Source organism: Festucalex cinctus, chromosome 16, assembly GCF_051991245.1.
Source record: "Festucalex cinctus isolate MCC-2025b chromosome 16, RoL_Fcin_1.0, whole genome shotgun sequence".
In the NCBI taxonomy this organism is placed as follows: Eukaryota; Metazoa; Chordata; class Actinopteri; order Syngnathiformes; family Syngnathidae; genus Festucalex; species Festucalex cinctus.
Genome location: NC_135426.1, coordinates 11373947 through 11388273, shown reverse-complemented (window position 1 = coordinate 11388273; position 14327 = coordinate 11373947). Strand labels below are relative to the sequence as shown.

At 39.2% G+C, this 14327-nt stretch overlaps 2 protein-coding genes across 18 annotated transcripts in view; both read right to left on the bottom strand.

Moving 5' to 3' along the window:
- Window positions 1-60: 60 nt before the first annotated feature.
- Window positions 61-5147, bottom strand: LOC144003565 (zinc finger protein aebp2-like). Its single transcript, XM_077499969.1, has 8 exons — window positions 4417-5147; window positions 3564-3795; window positions 2825-2932; window positions 2555-2741; window positions 1183-1307; window positions 1030-1097; window positions 729-842; window positions 61-638 (listed from the first exon to the last, which is right to left on the bottom strand). The coding sequence occupies exons 1-8, from the start codon at window positions 4917-4919 to the stop codon at window positions 626-628; spliced, it is 1350 nt and encodes a 449-aa protein (XP_077356095.1). The 5' UTR covers window positions 4920-5147; the 3' UTR covers window positions 61-625.
- A 661-nt stretch (window positions 5148-5808) lies between these two features.
- LOC144003185 (pleckstrin homology domain-containing family A member 5-like) overlaps window positions 5809-14327 on the bottom strand; it is a 51141-nt gene continuing 42622 nt past the window's right edge. For 12 of the 17 annotated variants that reach the window (XM_077499134.1, XM_077499135.1, XM_077499138.1 and 9 more), the window contains 8 exons: window positions 13070-13267; window positions 11270-11411; window positions 10713-10837; window positions 10444-10638; window positions 9782-9871; window positions 9151-9293; window positions 7847-8010; window positions 5809-7679 (listed from right to left, as the gene is read on the bottom strand). In XM_077499134.1, coding sequence (XP_077355260.1) covers window positions 7645-7679; window positions 7847-8010; window positions 9151-9293; window positions 9782-9871; window positions 10444-10638; window positions 10713-10837; window positions 11270-11411; window positions 13070-13267 — 1092 coding nt within the window. In that variant the 3' untranslated portion in view covers window positions 5809-7644. The remainder of the gene's footprint in view (window positions 7680-7846; window positions 8011-9150; window positions 9294-9781; window positions 9872-10443; window positions 10639-10712; window positions 10838-11269; window positions 11412-13069; window positions 13268-14327) is intronic. The other 5 variants (XM_077499136.1, XM_077499150.1, XM_077499152.1 and 2 more) reach the window with 2 other exon arrangements.

Sequence of the window (14327 nt, the reverse complement as noted above, 5' to 3'; positions counted from 1 at the left end):
TTTTTAAGCATATTGAGGATTCATTTGTATGCTAATACAAATCAAGTCAAGTCAGAAGGATTGAGCCTCAATGTAGGAACTTTATATGTCTAAGAAAACAATTTACACAGGAACAATACAGCAGCTAGACCAGTTGCTCTGAGGATTTTCGATTAAAAAGGATGTCATTACATTGTTTAAAAGTCTGTCACATTTTGCAGTGACAAAAAGGCAATACAGTACTAATTACTGTTAAGAAAATACAGTTCACGATGCTGACATACTTGATAATTACCTCAATAATGGCCTTCTAAAAGCATATAAAATTTCACATGACAAGGGGAAATCCAACCAGAGCAACTATTTCACAATATTTGTTAGAAAAGGTACATAAAACTACGGTCCACTTTGAGGGTAGAAAATAAAAAAATAAAAAAAACAAGGTAAAAAAATATATTACAAATCTCAAGTATTTACAAAGACTGCTCCTCTCTACAAATGCGACTAAACGGAGTCCCCGATTCACTAAAATTGATTTGAGTTCAACATCTACCAGGCATGACTTCAGAAAACCATGGAAAGAAGAAGATACGTCTCTAAACTCTCTAAAAAATCTTTGTATATAGTTCAGGACTAGATGAAATCCTCAGAAGAACATCCTGTGAGTGGGAGGGAAAAAAAGAAAACATTTTTGTTGGCAACAAAAATCATTCTGGGCTCGTTCTCCTGTCACATGCGCATATACGCACCTGCAAATGTTAGGATCCAGGAGAACAGCTGTGTCAGCTGGCAGCTTGGACAGATGCACAACTTTGGTCTTCTGCTGCAGTCTGTCACTCTCACTCACCCAAACGTCGGGCAGTCTTAAAAAAAAAAAAAAAAAAGGTTATCCATTTACATTTAATGGCAATAAACTAAGATGAGTGCTGCCAAAAGAAAACAACAGTGACACACAATCTATGAATGACTAAAATGATGTGAGCTTCATCACAGCTATTCGTAAAGTAGCGGGTGCTAAATATATGAATCACACGGATTGGGGGGCCTTACATGTCTTCGGGTGTCCAGTGCAAAAGGACTTTCACTTTGCCAGATTCTTCTTTCCTCCTTGCTATTACCTAAAAGCACACACATACGCTCGACTACTTTCACATGAAAACACTAAGACACATGTGCAGTACTTTTTTTTGTTTCTGTGTGTACCGTGCTGTGGAACACAACACTGTGCCCGTTTCCGAGGCTTTCAATGTGTGTGGCCAAGTTGAGGCATATAGCTCGATGGCGGATGGCGTCCATGGTCTGGGCATCAAAAAAATCATGAGGGCGGGCTAAAAAAAAATAAAAAAAAAATAAAAAGGAGAAGTCAACCTTAAATTTTTCTTTACAATAATACGTTCTATGCAGCCCCACTCATCCAAACAGTATTCTGATTAATATTGTGTTCGTGGAACGTGAATTAAAGGGACACTTTACTTATTAAGCCATTTTTGCCAGTCAAATATTAATATTTTGCCTAGAATAAATTTGATATTTATATTATATTTCATGGATAATTAATGCCTTTAAAAACACATTTTGCAACTTGCTGTCGACTGAAACTGACATCATAAAGACTCAGGTAAGCAATCACAGCTCACCTGTTTTCTAGGTTTGGTCATGTGACATTCACGGGCTGAGCTGTGATTGGTTACCTGAGTCTTTATGATGTCAGTTTCAGTCGACAGCAAGTTGCAAAATGTGTTTTTAAAAAGTACTAATTGTACGTGAAAAATAATGAAGGTATCAAATTAATTAGACAAAATAATAACTTTTTATTGCTATAATGGGCTTAAATAAGTGAAGTATCCATTGAAGCAAAATACATCAATTTTTAGCAATCTCAGAGGGCGGCCATTTTGCCACTTACTATCCATTTAACACGACATCGCAGTTGCTCATGTATCAGGTAACAACCAATCACGGCTCATGACCAAACTCAGAAAAGAGGTGAGCCGTGACTGGTCTTTACCTGAGCACCCGTGACATCGTTTTCAGTTATTAACACTAAGTGGCAAAATGGCCGCCACTGAGATGGATAAAAAACAGGTGGATTTCACTGCTTTTTTCATATTCCACAAATGCAATATTAATTAAAATGCTGTGTTTTACACTGGTGGGGGGCATATAAAACCTTGATTCTACAATGATTCTATTTATGCCATGTCCATTTTGAACTTACATTAGCCTCCATTTTAGCATCAAACATTTTTCCCCATCTACCGGACTGCTTTCGTGCCACCAATACCGCTTCACTGTAAATGTCAACTTTACTGATGCACAATCCCAGTAGATGGCACCGATGCGATATTTTCAATATGAGATCAGCACACTTTGAAGCCCCTGGCAACAAAAGCGAGCGCAACCCCAAGTGAAAATGTCCAAACTGAGCACAGTCAGTCATTTTTCCTCCCCAATGACATGTTTAGTGTTACAAAGTCTGAAGTAAATTGGGAGCTTGCATCTCTCAATAAAAGATCAACATGGCACCTCATGGCAAGGACGATCAGAAAAAGGAACAGTTGCTCTCCATACATACGGAGTGAGCGTCTATGCTTGTTCTTGAGCTTCCTCCTCTTGTTGAGGCCAGCCTTTGACGGCGACTCCTCCTTCACTTTGCCTTGGTTGGAAACTTTGGACGAACCCTGGGAGCTGAAATGAGTGGGCACGTGTCGTGCCAGACCGCCCTGGGAGGCAAATGTGGCATTGCAGCCTCCAACCACACACTGCAGCCACACATGCGCACACATTACAGAGCGGCAGGCAAAGCGTGCGGACGTCACAATCAATCTGTCAAAGCGTGCGTCACCTTGAACGGTTTGTCGCCGCTGTGAGTCAACATGTGCCTCTGCAGCCAGCTCTGGCTGGTGGACGGTGTGTTGTAAACTTTGCAGCCTTTCCACAGACACACAAATACCTGCAAAACAAGCACGTGCAGCAGTATTGTTGTCATAACTTTCCACAGTAGCATTTCAAAATGCATAATAAAGAAGTGACTTGCAATTAGGGGTGTTAAAAAAAAAAATCGATTCGGCGATATATCGCGATACTACATCGCGCGATTCTCGAATCGATTCAATAATCGGCAGAATCGTTTTTTTTTTTTTTTTTTTTTTTTTTTTTTAGGATTCACACCTTGAGCATGGAAGAATGTTATATGAACGGAACATTAAGCCTTAATATTTTATTATAATGCTGTTCAAACATGAAACAGATTACAACCTCTATAAGACAGAAATTTCAGATAAAATAAATAATACATTTTCATATAAATCTTACACTCTACAAGCTTACTGATTAGTATTTTCTAAATTTGAATGGAAAAAATCGCAACAATCGACTTATAAATTCGTATCGGGATTAATCGGTATCGAATCGAATCGTGACCTGTGAATCGTGATACGAATCGAATCGTCAGGTACTAGGCAATTCACACCCCTACTTGCAATACTGAAGAATCTTCAAAATTAAACAATCCGATCAAAGATTAAAACTGACTTTCAAATTCATAAAATGCTTCAAGTAGAAATATGAAATCCATTACTGACTCCTCCTCTCTGTCCATCCACATGCGTGGCTCGGATGTGATCGGCCAGATCGGGGCTGCAGGAGAAGTGCGCCTGGCAGTGGTCCCAGCAGCAGGTGTAGCTTAACGATTTGCCGGTGACTGGCATGGAGCCGTTGCCCACAACGCCGGACCCGCCGTGACTGGCCAACATTGCTGGGGTGGAACGGCCGCTTGATGCTATGCTCTCCATGTCCATGAGCGTGCTGCTGATACTAAAACAACAACAACAAATAAATACATACTAGGGCTGAGTAAATATGTATTCTCCCTGCTTAAACTGCTGGCAGTCATGTCATGAGACCTAAGCAAATCGTTAGTAGACCTTAGTTGAAAAAAAAAAAAAAAATCATCTAGGCTGTTATTAATCAATAGGCTGTTATTGGCATTCGCAGCCTAACCTTGACCCGAACCAGAAACCCCCAGAGCAGGTTTTTCAGGCAGTAGGACACACTTTCCACCTTTTCAAATACAGTAACCGCATCTTTTACTTCTTTAAAAGTGGGAAATTCATAAATGCAGAGCGACCCCAACTCCATCACGGCAGGATAATAATCAAATGTGGCAAATATGGCGTCGTTCTCACGCGATTCAAGGCAAAATGACGCTCCGTGGTCAGTTGCCGGTCACGGCAAAACTAACTATTGTGTTAAAAAGTATGTTATAAGTTATTACTGAAGAAAAAGTGGTGCAAGTTAAATACTATAATATGGCACTTTTTTTTAAATATTGTGCATCCCTTTTGCAAGTGGGATTAGCATCATTTCAGGGAACCTGCTTGTATTTGGACTGAGTGAACAAGTGGCCATGCTTGTTGCGTTACAACTTTGGCAGACCTGTCCTCGGAATCCATACGACTGAGCGGCTCTCCGTCGGACGAGGTCACTTCCAGGCTGGCTCGTCTTTTCACGCCGCCGTGCTCGTGTTTGTCGGCCGCCTTTGTGGGAGAGCCGTCGTTGCCTGCCTCCCTTTGTTCTTGCTTCAGCACCCGGGAGCCCTCTTGGGTGAACTCGGTGCTCGTCGCCAGACTGCCCTGTGCGGGACTCTTGCCCGGCTCGGACACTTTCCCGTCCCCGCCGTAGTCTTCCTCGTCCCCCGGCGATGGCGTCGCTTCGACGTGCTCGTCAGCAGGCAGCGAGTTTTCGTCGTTTTGCGCTGTAACACCACGACCAGCTACAACGTCCATTCGTGCCCCGATGTCGTTCTTGTTATCCGGTTCCTGTTTGGAGTCGGACACGGCCTGTCCCTCCGAGCCGGCATCGGCGCTTTCTCCGTTGTCAAGACGCTCCGACGTTGGCTGAGAGTCTTGTTCGGCTCCCTCGGCTCTTATCTGAGCCATATTTGGCGTCCGCGGATGTGACTTTGTGGAGATTCAAGTGGGGGGAAAAAGTTGCCTTCACGATGCTGCTCTTCAGTCTGCAATTCAAGCATTGAACGCAGCAGGCGTTTGTGGTGACGTCATGACTCCTCATGGCCAAAGATCGTATAAATAAAATTACTACCACTCGGTAACTTCAATTTCCTGTCCCCTAAAACTTTGGACTTTTAAAAATACCACGTGACACATGTAAATAAGAAGTCATTTGTCTGAAAACTACGTCATATCGCAGTTGCGACGATACCCAGACGGCTGTTGCACTGCAAATCCCACACTGCTGCTTTTGTTCCTAGGAGTGAGTCAGAGTAGATATATAGGCAATCTTTGGCATTGTGGTCGAACTCCTACACGTGTTCCACCAAACTGATTTTTTTAAAAAAATCAAACTCTGCAAGGTGCATACAAGTTTTATATTATGCATTAATTAATGTGATTAAACATTTAAAATAATCCATTACAAACAGCTAAATTTGGAGTGTTAAAATTGCAGTTAAATTTGTCGGAGTTCATTTTAACTCCCAAATTGTCAGCCAATCGCAGTTCATTTTAACAGTTTTAGAGTTTTAAGTAGCACACTCCACAAACTTCATTTTCCTTCATTCTATAGGCAGTGTGTATGAACATTACAAGAAAAAGTATCAACGGCTTCTGAGTCTCTTAAAAAAGATTTAAAGCTATTGTGTATCAAAACAATGACTTGGCCTGTATGCTGCCATATTGGACGTTTCAGTTCTGTGTCAAGTCTCTTTCATTGGATAAGATTATTATTTTTATTATTATTATTATTATTTTGCCATTGAATCAAACTAATGAATGATGGTGATACTTTGAAACACAAAGACCAGAAAAACAAGGTTGTATGAACATCAACATTTATTACACAATATAAAACACATGGCGTATGAACTTTTTGCATATTGGACCTAATAACATTAATAATAATCTCTATAATATATTTGCTATTTTCTCTTTATGTGTACATAAATGATTCTTTTTTTTTTAAATACATATTTTACACTTTCATTCCTTTTATGTTCTCAAGTCCTTCTTATTGCTTCATACATGAGCTATTCTCTGATTCTCCAACTGCGAGAACAGATCACAATTCACAATTTCTTTTCCGTTTCACGTTGTCAGCCTTTTTCCTTCCCTTGAACAGAATCAGTGTGACTGTCGAGTCAATCCAGATCAATAAAAATCATAGTAAGCTCAAACAGAAAGCAGTAGTGTGGTCACTTTGTTGTTAAAATAAAGCACTGCATGTGTTGTTTTTGGTGCCATTCTTAAATGCTCCAACTATATACAGCTGTACACTTCAACATCAACAATCCCCACCTTGAGGCTGTACAATGCCATAATTACATTATATTGTATTTTGAATACTAATATAAACAAATATTTACTGCGTATCAAAATGTACTTTGACTATAGTTAGAATGAAAACCATCCGTTATCCACCACACCAGACGCTCTTGTGTCACTTTGCGACAAAAGCATACAAGAAAACAGCATCAGCAACATAATCACACTTTATCTACCATAAAGTATTAGTGCCACCCCCCTCCAAAATTGCTATGTTACAAAGTGAAACATTAAGTCGTAACTTGGTCATTTTGTCATAATGAACGTTTGTGAGGAACACATATCTACAGTACCTCTCTCAGTGTAGACCTAATACTTCTTCGTACAAACTAATGTAGTTGACCAGCGTTATTATTTCTTCCGAGGCCGTTCTTGTGAAAAGCAGACTCACAGTTGCAAAAACCAACCAACAAATTCAATAAGTGTGGATTTTATTGTTGATTATAAGCTTAGCGTCTTGAAGCAAGTGAGGCGAAATGGAGTGCGCTACTCGGCTGCGACCAGCAGAAGCACATTTGATCGAGGCTCATCTAGTTCACAGTCTTAAGACGAAAAATGTCTGGCCTCGTCTCCGAGCAGCATGGAAACAGGAGCGCGGAACATTCAGAGCGACTTAGTTCATTAATAAATTAATAAATATTATTGATCCGTCAGTTTTAGTCACATGCCCATCCACACCTCATGTACAACTGCTCGGCAGCGAACAGGTTAGAAAAGTGTTGAGAAGCCTTCTTAATCAAGGAACTTCAAATGGTAGAAAGAAAAACAAACAAAAAGCTAACTCACAAGGCTTTTAGTGCCATTTTTCGTTTGTCCACACAGGACAAATATAATTTACAGTTTTGTTTTATTAGACATATCTTTTAGGAAATTACACATTCCAAATTCCAAACCTAACCAATATATATGAATACCTCAAAAATTTGACGATTGAATGAAAATTCAAGATGTTTCAGTAGTCGAATTCAAAAAGTGAAACTTTTGTATTATACAGATTCATTATTAAACACTGGAAAAAATACTTTGTATAATTCTCTACACTTTCACTCAACATATAAGGTTCACTTTTTGAATTCAACAATTAAAACAAATGAAGTTCACCACAATTTCTTGAGATGCACATACACATATATTTGTATATAGAGTTTGTTTTGTATGGAAAAACTTTGGGATCAGGTCATGTACACCTAACGTCTCTACTTGCAGTCAACTTTTCAGTCTCCTTGTTGTGTTGTCATTTGAGGAAGCTGGGGCGGAGGCTCTTTGCAACTTGCTACATTTGGGCTTCATGGGACGTCACCGTGGAGCTCGTCCAGCTTGATGCTCACGTGTCATTGCTCACCATAGAGAATATTTGTGCTGGAAGACGGAGAACAATGATGAGTTCATTATGCAAATCAACAACAGTGCTTTGCTTATAGTCTTAACAAAAAAGATGCAGGATAAGTGGTTGGAGAAGACACGTTCAAAATGGTGCCAAATGCAAAGGAAGGTATATCTAAAAATGATGATTATGATATACTTACAAGCCAATAAGTTGTTATTGTTGTGTTTCTTGTCATTTGCTGGTAGCTGGTTGTAGGATTCAAAGTGCTTCTCCAGGCTTTCCTCGCTGGCATTTTCTTGTAGCACATCAGCCTCCCCTTCTTTTGGCTCGGGGCTTGGCGTCTCTGGATCAGGACTCTGGAAGCTGGAAGACACACGAGCAGAATCGCTAGCTTTAATAGGATTAAAACATGTATTTTCTTTCACTAGTAGGTATGAAAAATACGTTTGTAGACTAGGGATGTAACGATACCCAAATGATACGATATTAGCACGATATGAAGCTCACGATACGATAATTATCACGATATTGTGGGGAGGTTGGCGATATTTGAAAAGGTCACAATATTGTAAAAAAAAATAAAAAATAATTAAATTAATGTATAAAAAAATAAATAAATAAATTATGTTGTATATTATTATTATTATGTTATTTTGCTAATGCATGCACACTGACTTCCTCCACATATTGACTCGGGTCATAGGCATATTATGTTCCCCTTTAACTAACAATTAGCATGGATTTTAAACATAGAAGGGCCAAAACATCCCTAATGAAAATTAAATTGCACTAAAAAACTAGCCACAAGAGGGTGCTAGAACTGCACAAATGGAAAATCAACCCGACTTTTTGAAAAGCTGTGTTGCTTTTAAATTAGGGGTGTGCCAAAACATCGATTCATAAAGGAATCGAGATTCTCATTTATTAATCGAATCGAAACGATATTGATATCCAAAAATTGATTTTATTTAAATTAGAAATGAAGAAGAAGGGGAAAAGGCACTTGTAGCCCACATGCTGTTTTTGTGGAAAAAGGCACCTACAATACAAAATTAATAAATGTTTAAACAAAAAAAAACAAAAAAAGACACTTTCATGTCTCTATTTGTCATTTTGTCTTACAAAGCAGACTGGAGTAGATCATGACAATGTTGTGCATATCTGTAAATTGAAGCAGAAATCATTTGTCAATCAAATAATTTTGACTCGAAAATCGTTTGAATCGAGAATCGAAAATCGATTCTGAATCGAATCGTAGACCCAAAAATGGTAATCGAATCGAATCGAATCGTGAGACAGTCAAAGATTCCCATCCCTATTTTAAAAAACGTGAACATGACGACGACAATATTTTGGCAGTTTTAATATCACGATATCGCCGTTATCATTACATCTCTATTGTAGACGTCTTCAGTCCTGGACTCTGATCAGACGTAAATTTCACCTCACTTCGGTGAGTGTGACAATCAGCGGTACTTTACTTTAGACAGGGAAGGTACACACCTGTTTTCACTGCTGATATTTGTTGGCCAGCTGGTCGTATCTTCTCTGCTTTTGTCCTCCTCAAAGGAGTGAAGGGTTACTATCTCCACATGCTGGGTCTCGGCGTGCCCGTCCAAAATCACTGCCGTCTGCTTCTCACACGGCTGACAAATGGAATGGAATAGTGGACAAAAATCAGCTAAGGGGTGGCAATAAAAATGATGCACCTGTGTAACATGTTTCCTGTAACCTTCCAATTCAGAGGTTATCGAGCCAAACTCAGGACTCGAGCATAGCAAACATGGCCGACAAGTCGTTTATAATGCCACAGAGAAATCAAAGTATTCGAGTTATGTGAGCTTAGCGAGTGGCAACACAAGATAGTCTCCGCACATACAAGTAGCATGCGCAGAACCCAAACCAAAGTTCCATTCGAATTAAGGCTTTTTTGCACATGTTTACATGACCTTTCAAATGTGGAATATTGCCAATATTCACGTTTTGAAAGGGTTATTGGCTGCATGTAAACAAATGCAACCAAAAATGCTAAATGTAAATGGCAGTCATACTTCAGGGATTTCATCAGGGGTTAGTGAAATCGAGCAAACGCGGCATTTTTGGGATGTGAGGTAAACTGGTACTGGCAGGCTACCTCACTTTCCGTGTCGTTGGTGTCAGTTTGCAGCAAAGGCCCACTCTGCGATATCATTTCCCTGTCACGCCATGCGTCTTCACACACCTCCTGTTGATTCAAATACAATCATAACAACCGTTACATCATCATAACGATCACTGTAATGGAGACACACATTCAATGAGAGCCCAAAAAAGAATAATCTTACTTTCATCAGTCCAAAAAAATGTTTCGCCACTTTGGCAAATTGTAACCTCCCAAATCAAGGAACAATTTCAACATCTCAAGAAAACATAATTATTGCACTTTGACCCTGCCATATTCCAAAATATTGCAGCATGCCAATAAACACTATTTAAGTGTAATGATAAACAAAAACAAATGAAACAGTGTGATGGTTGAGAGGAAAATATTTAACACTTAAATCAAAAGCAAAAAGTGACACTTGGGGACACAACAATTATATAATAACAGAAATGTAACTTCAAGTAAGATTTTAAAGAGTTAAGCAGGAAAATCCACCCGTTTTAATGTATCTCGCGGGCGGCCATTTTGCCATTTTGCTGTCAACTCAGCTTCAGGAAAAACAGGTGATTGGTCATTATGTGAGTCCCGAGCAACTGTGATGTCACTTCCAGTCATTTCAGTTGGTCAGTGCGTTACGTCATATTTGTAATTACCTGCGTCATAACAAAGTGGTCGTCTTTGCTAAATGAGTGCGAGCGGGATAGGGCTTCTCGTCGCTTCTCTCGTTGCGATGACGCCTCTTGGTGTCTCCTCATCCTTTCCATCTGCTCCTCCACACTCATCCTGGCTCGGCCCACCTCTCTCTCCCCAGAGCCAATCTGGTCTACTAGTGCACTTCTGGGACGATCCTGCAAAGAACAAATGACTCAATTATATCTTTGAGACGTTGTATTCTAAATTCAAGCCCCAAGCAAAAACATACCGCTCTGATTTCAGGCTTTTTGGTCTTCCTCAGGGTGACGTAGGAGGCGATAGTGGTGGACTCGGGAGGGCTCATGGGGGATTTGGTTCTCGGAGGAACAATGCCCACTGGATAGAGGGGTACTGCTGTGTGAAACAATCATCATAATCAAATTGTAATAAGTCATAGTGAAAAACAAGGCAAGGCAAGGCAAGGCAAGGCAAGTTTATTTGTATAGCACATTTCATACACAAGGCAACTCAATGTGCTTTACACAAGGAAAGACAACACATAAGCATAAAAAAACAATAGTTAACATTCAGAGGAAAAAAATAAAAAAATAAAAAATAAAAATAGGTTACAAAATTTACTAAAAAAAACAAACAAAAAACAAAAAAAACAAACAAAAAACATACAATAACAATCTTAAAACATTATTCAACAAACTTTAAAACATTTAACATAAGGAAGTTTAAAATAATATTAATATATTAATATATATAATTAATATTATTAAAAAAACAAAAAAAACAAAAAACAAAAAAAAAACAGCTTCATGAACCTTCAAAGCGCAGTACCTTTTGTTGCGACCATGTCAATATTCTCAGCAGTCGTCTCGTTCTTGTCCTTGTCTTTGTCCTCGGGGTTGACTTCGTCCACTTCCTCTTTGACTGTGGTCAGCTCAGGTTCGCTCTTATACAATCGATAGTCTGGACCTTGCTGTGAGGTGTCGGGGAGAGCGAACAGCATTGAGGCAAACACATACAGTACGTATGCTAGACATGAACGCCACTAAACTTCTGTAACATTGAAAATGGGAAAGAAAATGGTCATCTTAAATGACCATTTGACCTTCTGTCTGTGAAAGTATTTTGTCATTTTTAATGCCTAACTTTCATAAAATTCAATGAAATATGACATTTTCGTCATATCATTTAGGAACAGTTTTGTATCATACCACATTTCTCAGCAAAATCGGCATTGCAAACCACACCAAAACAAATTGCATGCATAATCCACACCAAAAGCATGCGTCAATCTGTGTCAACCGCCTGCAGGTAACAAACTGAGATGGCAGATGCTGAATGAAGTCTTAAATAATAGAGCGGATGGGAGCTGGTCAGTTCCTTCATCATCGGGTTCATGATTCGAACCCAAGGCCTCTGTTAATCCTTTGGCAGATAGGGATGTAACGATAAGCGCGATATCGTGATATTAATATCGCCGTCGTCATGTTCACGATATTTAAATGCAACACATCTGTAAAAAAAGTCAGGTTGATTTCCATTTGCACAGTTATAGCACCCTCTGGTGGCTCGTGTTTTAGTTCAATTTAATTTTCACTAGGGATGTTTTGACCCTTCTACTTTTAAAATCTACACTAATTGTCAGATAAAGGGGAACGTAACATGCCCATGTGAACCGAGTCAATATGTGGAGGAACTCAATGTGTGCGTGCATTAACAACACAACATAATAATAAAACATAATAATAATAATAATAATAACACACAATATTGTGCTTTTTTTAGTACGAGCTCTTTTTTTTTTTTTTTTAACAATATTGTGACCTTTTTTAAATATCGTCAATCTTCCCACAATATTGTGATAATTATCGTATCGTGAGCTTCATATCGTGACAATATCGTATCGTGACATTTGGATATCGTTAAATCCCTACTGGCAGAGCGAGTTAGTGGACTGATTGAAAATATGCGGAGAAGTATCTCGTATTTGCTTGAATTGCCTCGTAAGAATATTAAAAATCTTACAAAAATCAAATAAAAGGTTTTTTTTGTTTAATAATAAAAAAAAAAAAAAAAAAAAGTCAAACTCTACTTTGCAGAAAATAACCTATTGCAGGGGGTTTGCAACGTACCAGCTAAAAGTGAGGGAACACTACTAAAAAATATACAGTAGATACTGATACAATCAATGCGGTAAAAATCAATCTGTAGAATAATGTACATGAACTGGATTAGAATTTTGTTGTTGTTGTTTTTTTTTGGCATTTTCCAGCCTGAACACCACAGAAAGAGAATGATCATTCACTGGAAGATTCAAATTAGAGTCACTCTACATACTATCACGGGGGGTAGGTCAACTAAAAGCTATTTTTGAAGTTGATCTTTGTTATGTTTCCTCCGAACAAATCCCAGTAGCTGTACGTCATATTTGCTTCAACAGCCTTTTGGGTGGTCAAACTCACAAGTCTGCTCCTTGAAAACGATGGAAATGTTCAACTATGGACCTCAAATGAAGTGCGAATGTGAAAACATGACAATGACAGTCAAATAATAGCAAGAACACAAAATCTTCTGCAGATGACTGATTGATGTCACAAAAAAAACATCTACGGATGTTTCCTTTGTTCTTACGCTGTGAGCGCCATTCCTAGAGCCGGCTTTGCGGTCCTCGGGACGTTGTGTGTAAGGAGGCAGGCGGCTGCTGGAGTTTGGATGGTGGGAGGGCATGTGAGGGGGGTGCTCGGATGAATAGTAGTACTGTGGAAGAGGCGGACGGGGGGGAACGCCGTTCCCCGTCTTGATAGGACTGAGTGGCAGCAATGTCACTGCCTGTTAAAAGTTAACAAAGGTGGTCTCACTCCAAGAAACTACAGATTGTTACTTTGTTGACCCACTGACAGGCAAGAAAATGGGGTAGGGGGGCACTGTCATTGTTTATGAATGGAGTTCTTGACGATCACATTCTCAAAAAAAAAAAAAAAAAAAAAAAAAAGTAGGAATTCTTTCTTTCTTAAAGGCTTCATTTTCATTTTTCAAGTGGCTTCAATTTAATGGATGAATTATGTCAAGCTGTCCAGTTAAGTTTGGCGTGAAATGTTCAAGGTCGGCAATACAGTGAACAGCCACCAAAACAAGCTAATTATTTGTGTACGTGTTATTGTTTCTTTCTGTTGCTCCATCCATGATTCATCTTGAGCTTCATCTTTCTATATTATCCATCCATACCTCCATTTTTTTTTTATAGTGCCTGTCCTCATTAGAGTCAAGGGAAACTCACACCAATGGGCCATGTAGAGCCTTGAATGACCATAAAACACTTTTTTTTTTTTCCTCCTCCCCAAAGTGGCAGGAAACCAAAATACTAGGGATGTTCGATACCACTTTTTTTCAGACCAATACCGATACTCAGTTCCTCAGTACTCATCGATACCAACTGCCGATACCAGTAGTACATTTTGACAAATAAAAGAAAATCACTAAAAGATATTTTTAAACAAATATATTTTGACAACAACAACAACAAAAAAACAGCACAGTCACTCTTCAATAGTCTTAACGCTCAAAATAAAACACAAAAATGCTCTTTTAGTTTAAGATTCACAATTTTGAAGTATTTCCAAACCGGTGAAGTTTTGGTGAAAAACTGCTGCAAGCTAGCGCCAGTTACAGGCAAGGAGGACTCATTTAACGTCTTCCCCCTCTTCCATCCACTCGTCTGTGTCACGACTACTCGAGTACTTGAAAAAAGGCTGGTATCGGCCCGATACCGATACCTGGTATCGGTACTCGCCCATCCCTACAAAATACCCAATGGAGAATTGTCTAATCCTAACCCTGAATCGGAAACTGGTGGGGTTCAGTACCTCCAATAACTTTAAGAACCATTCTT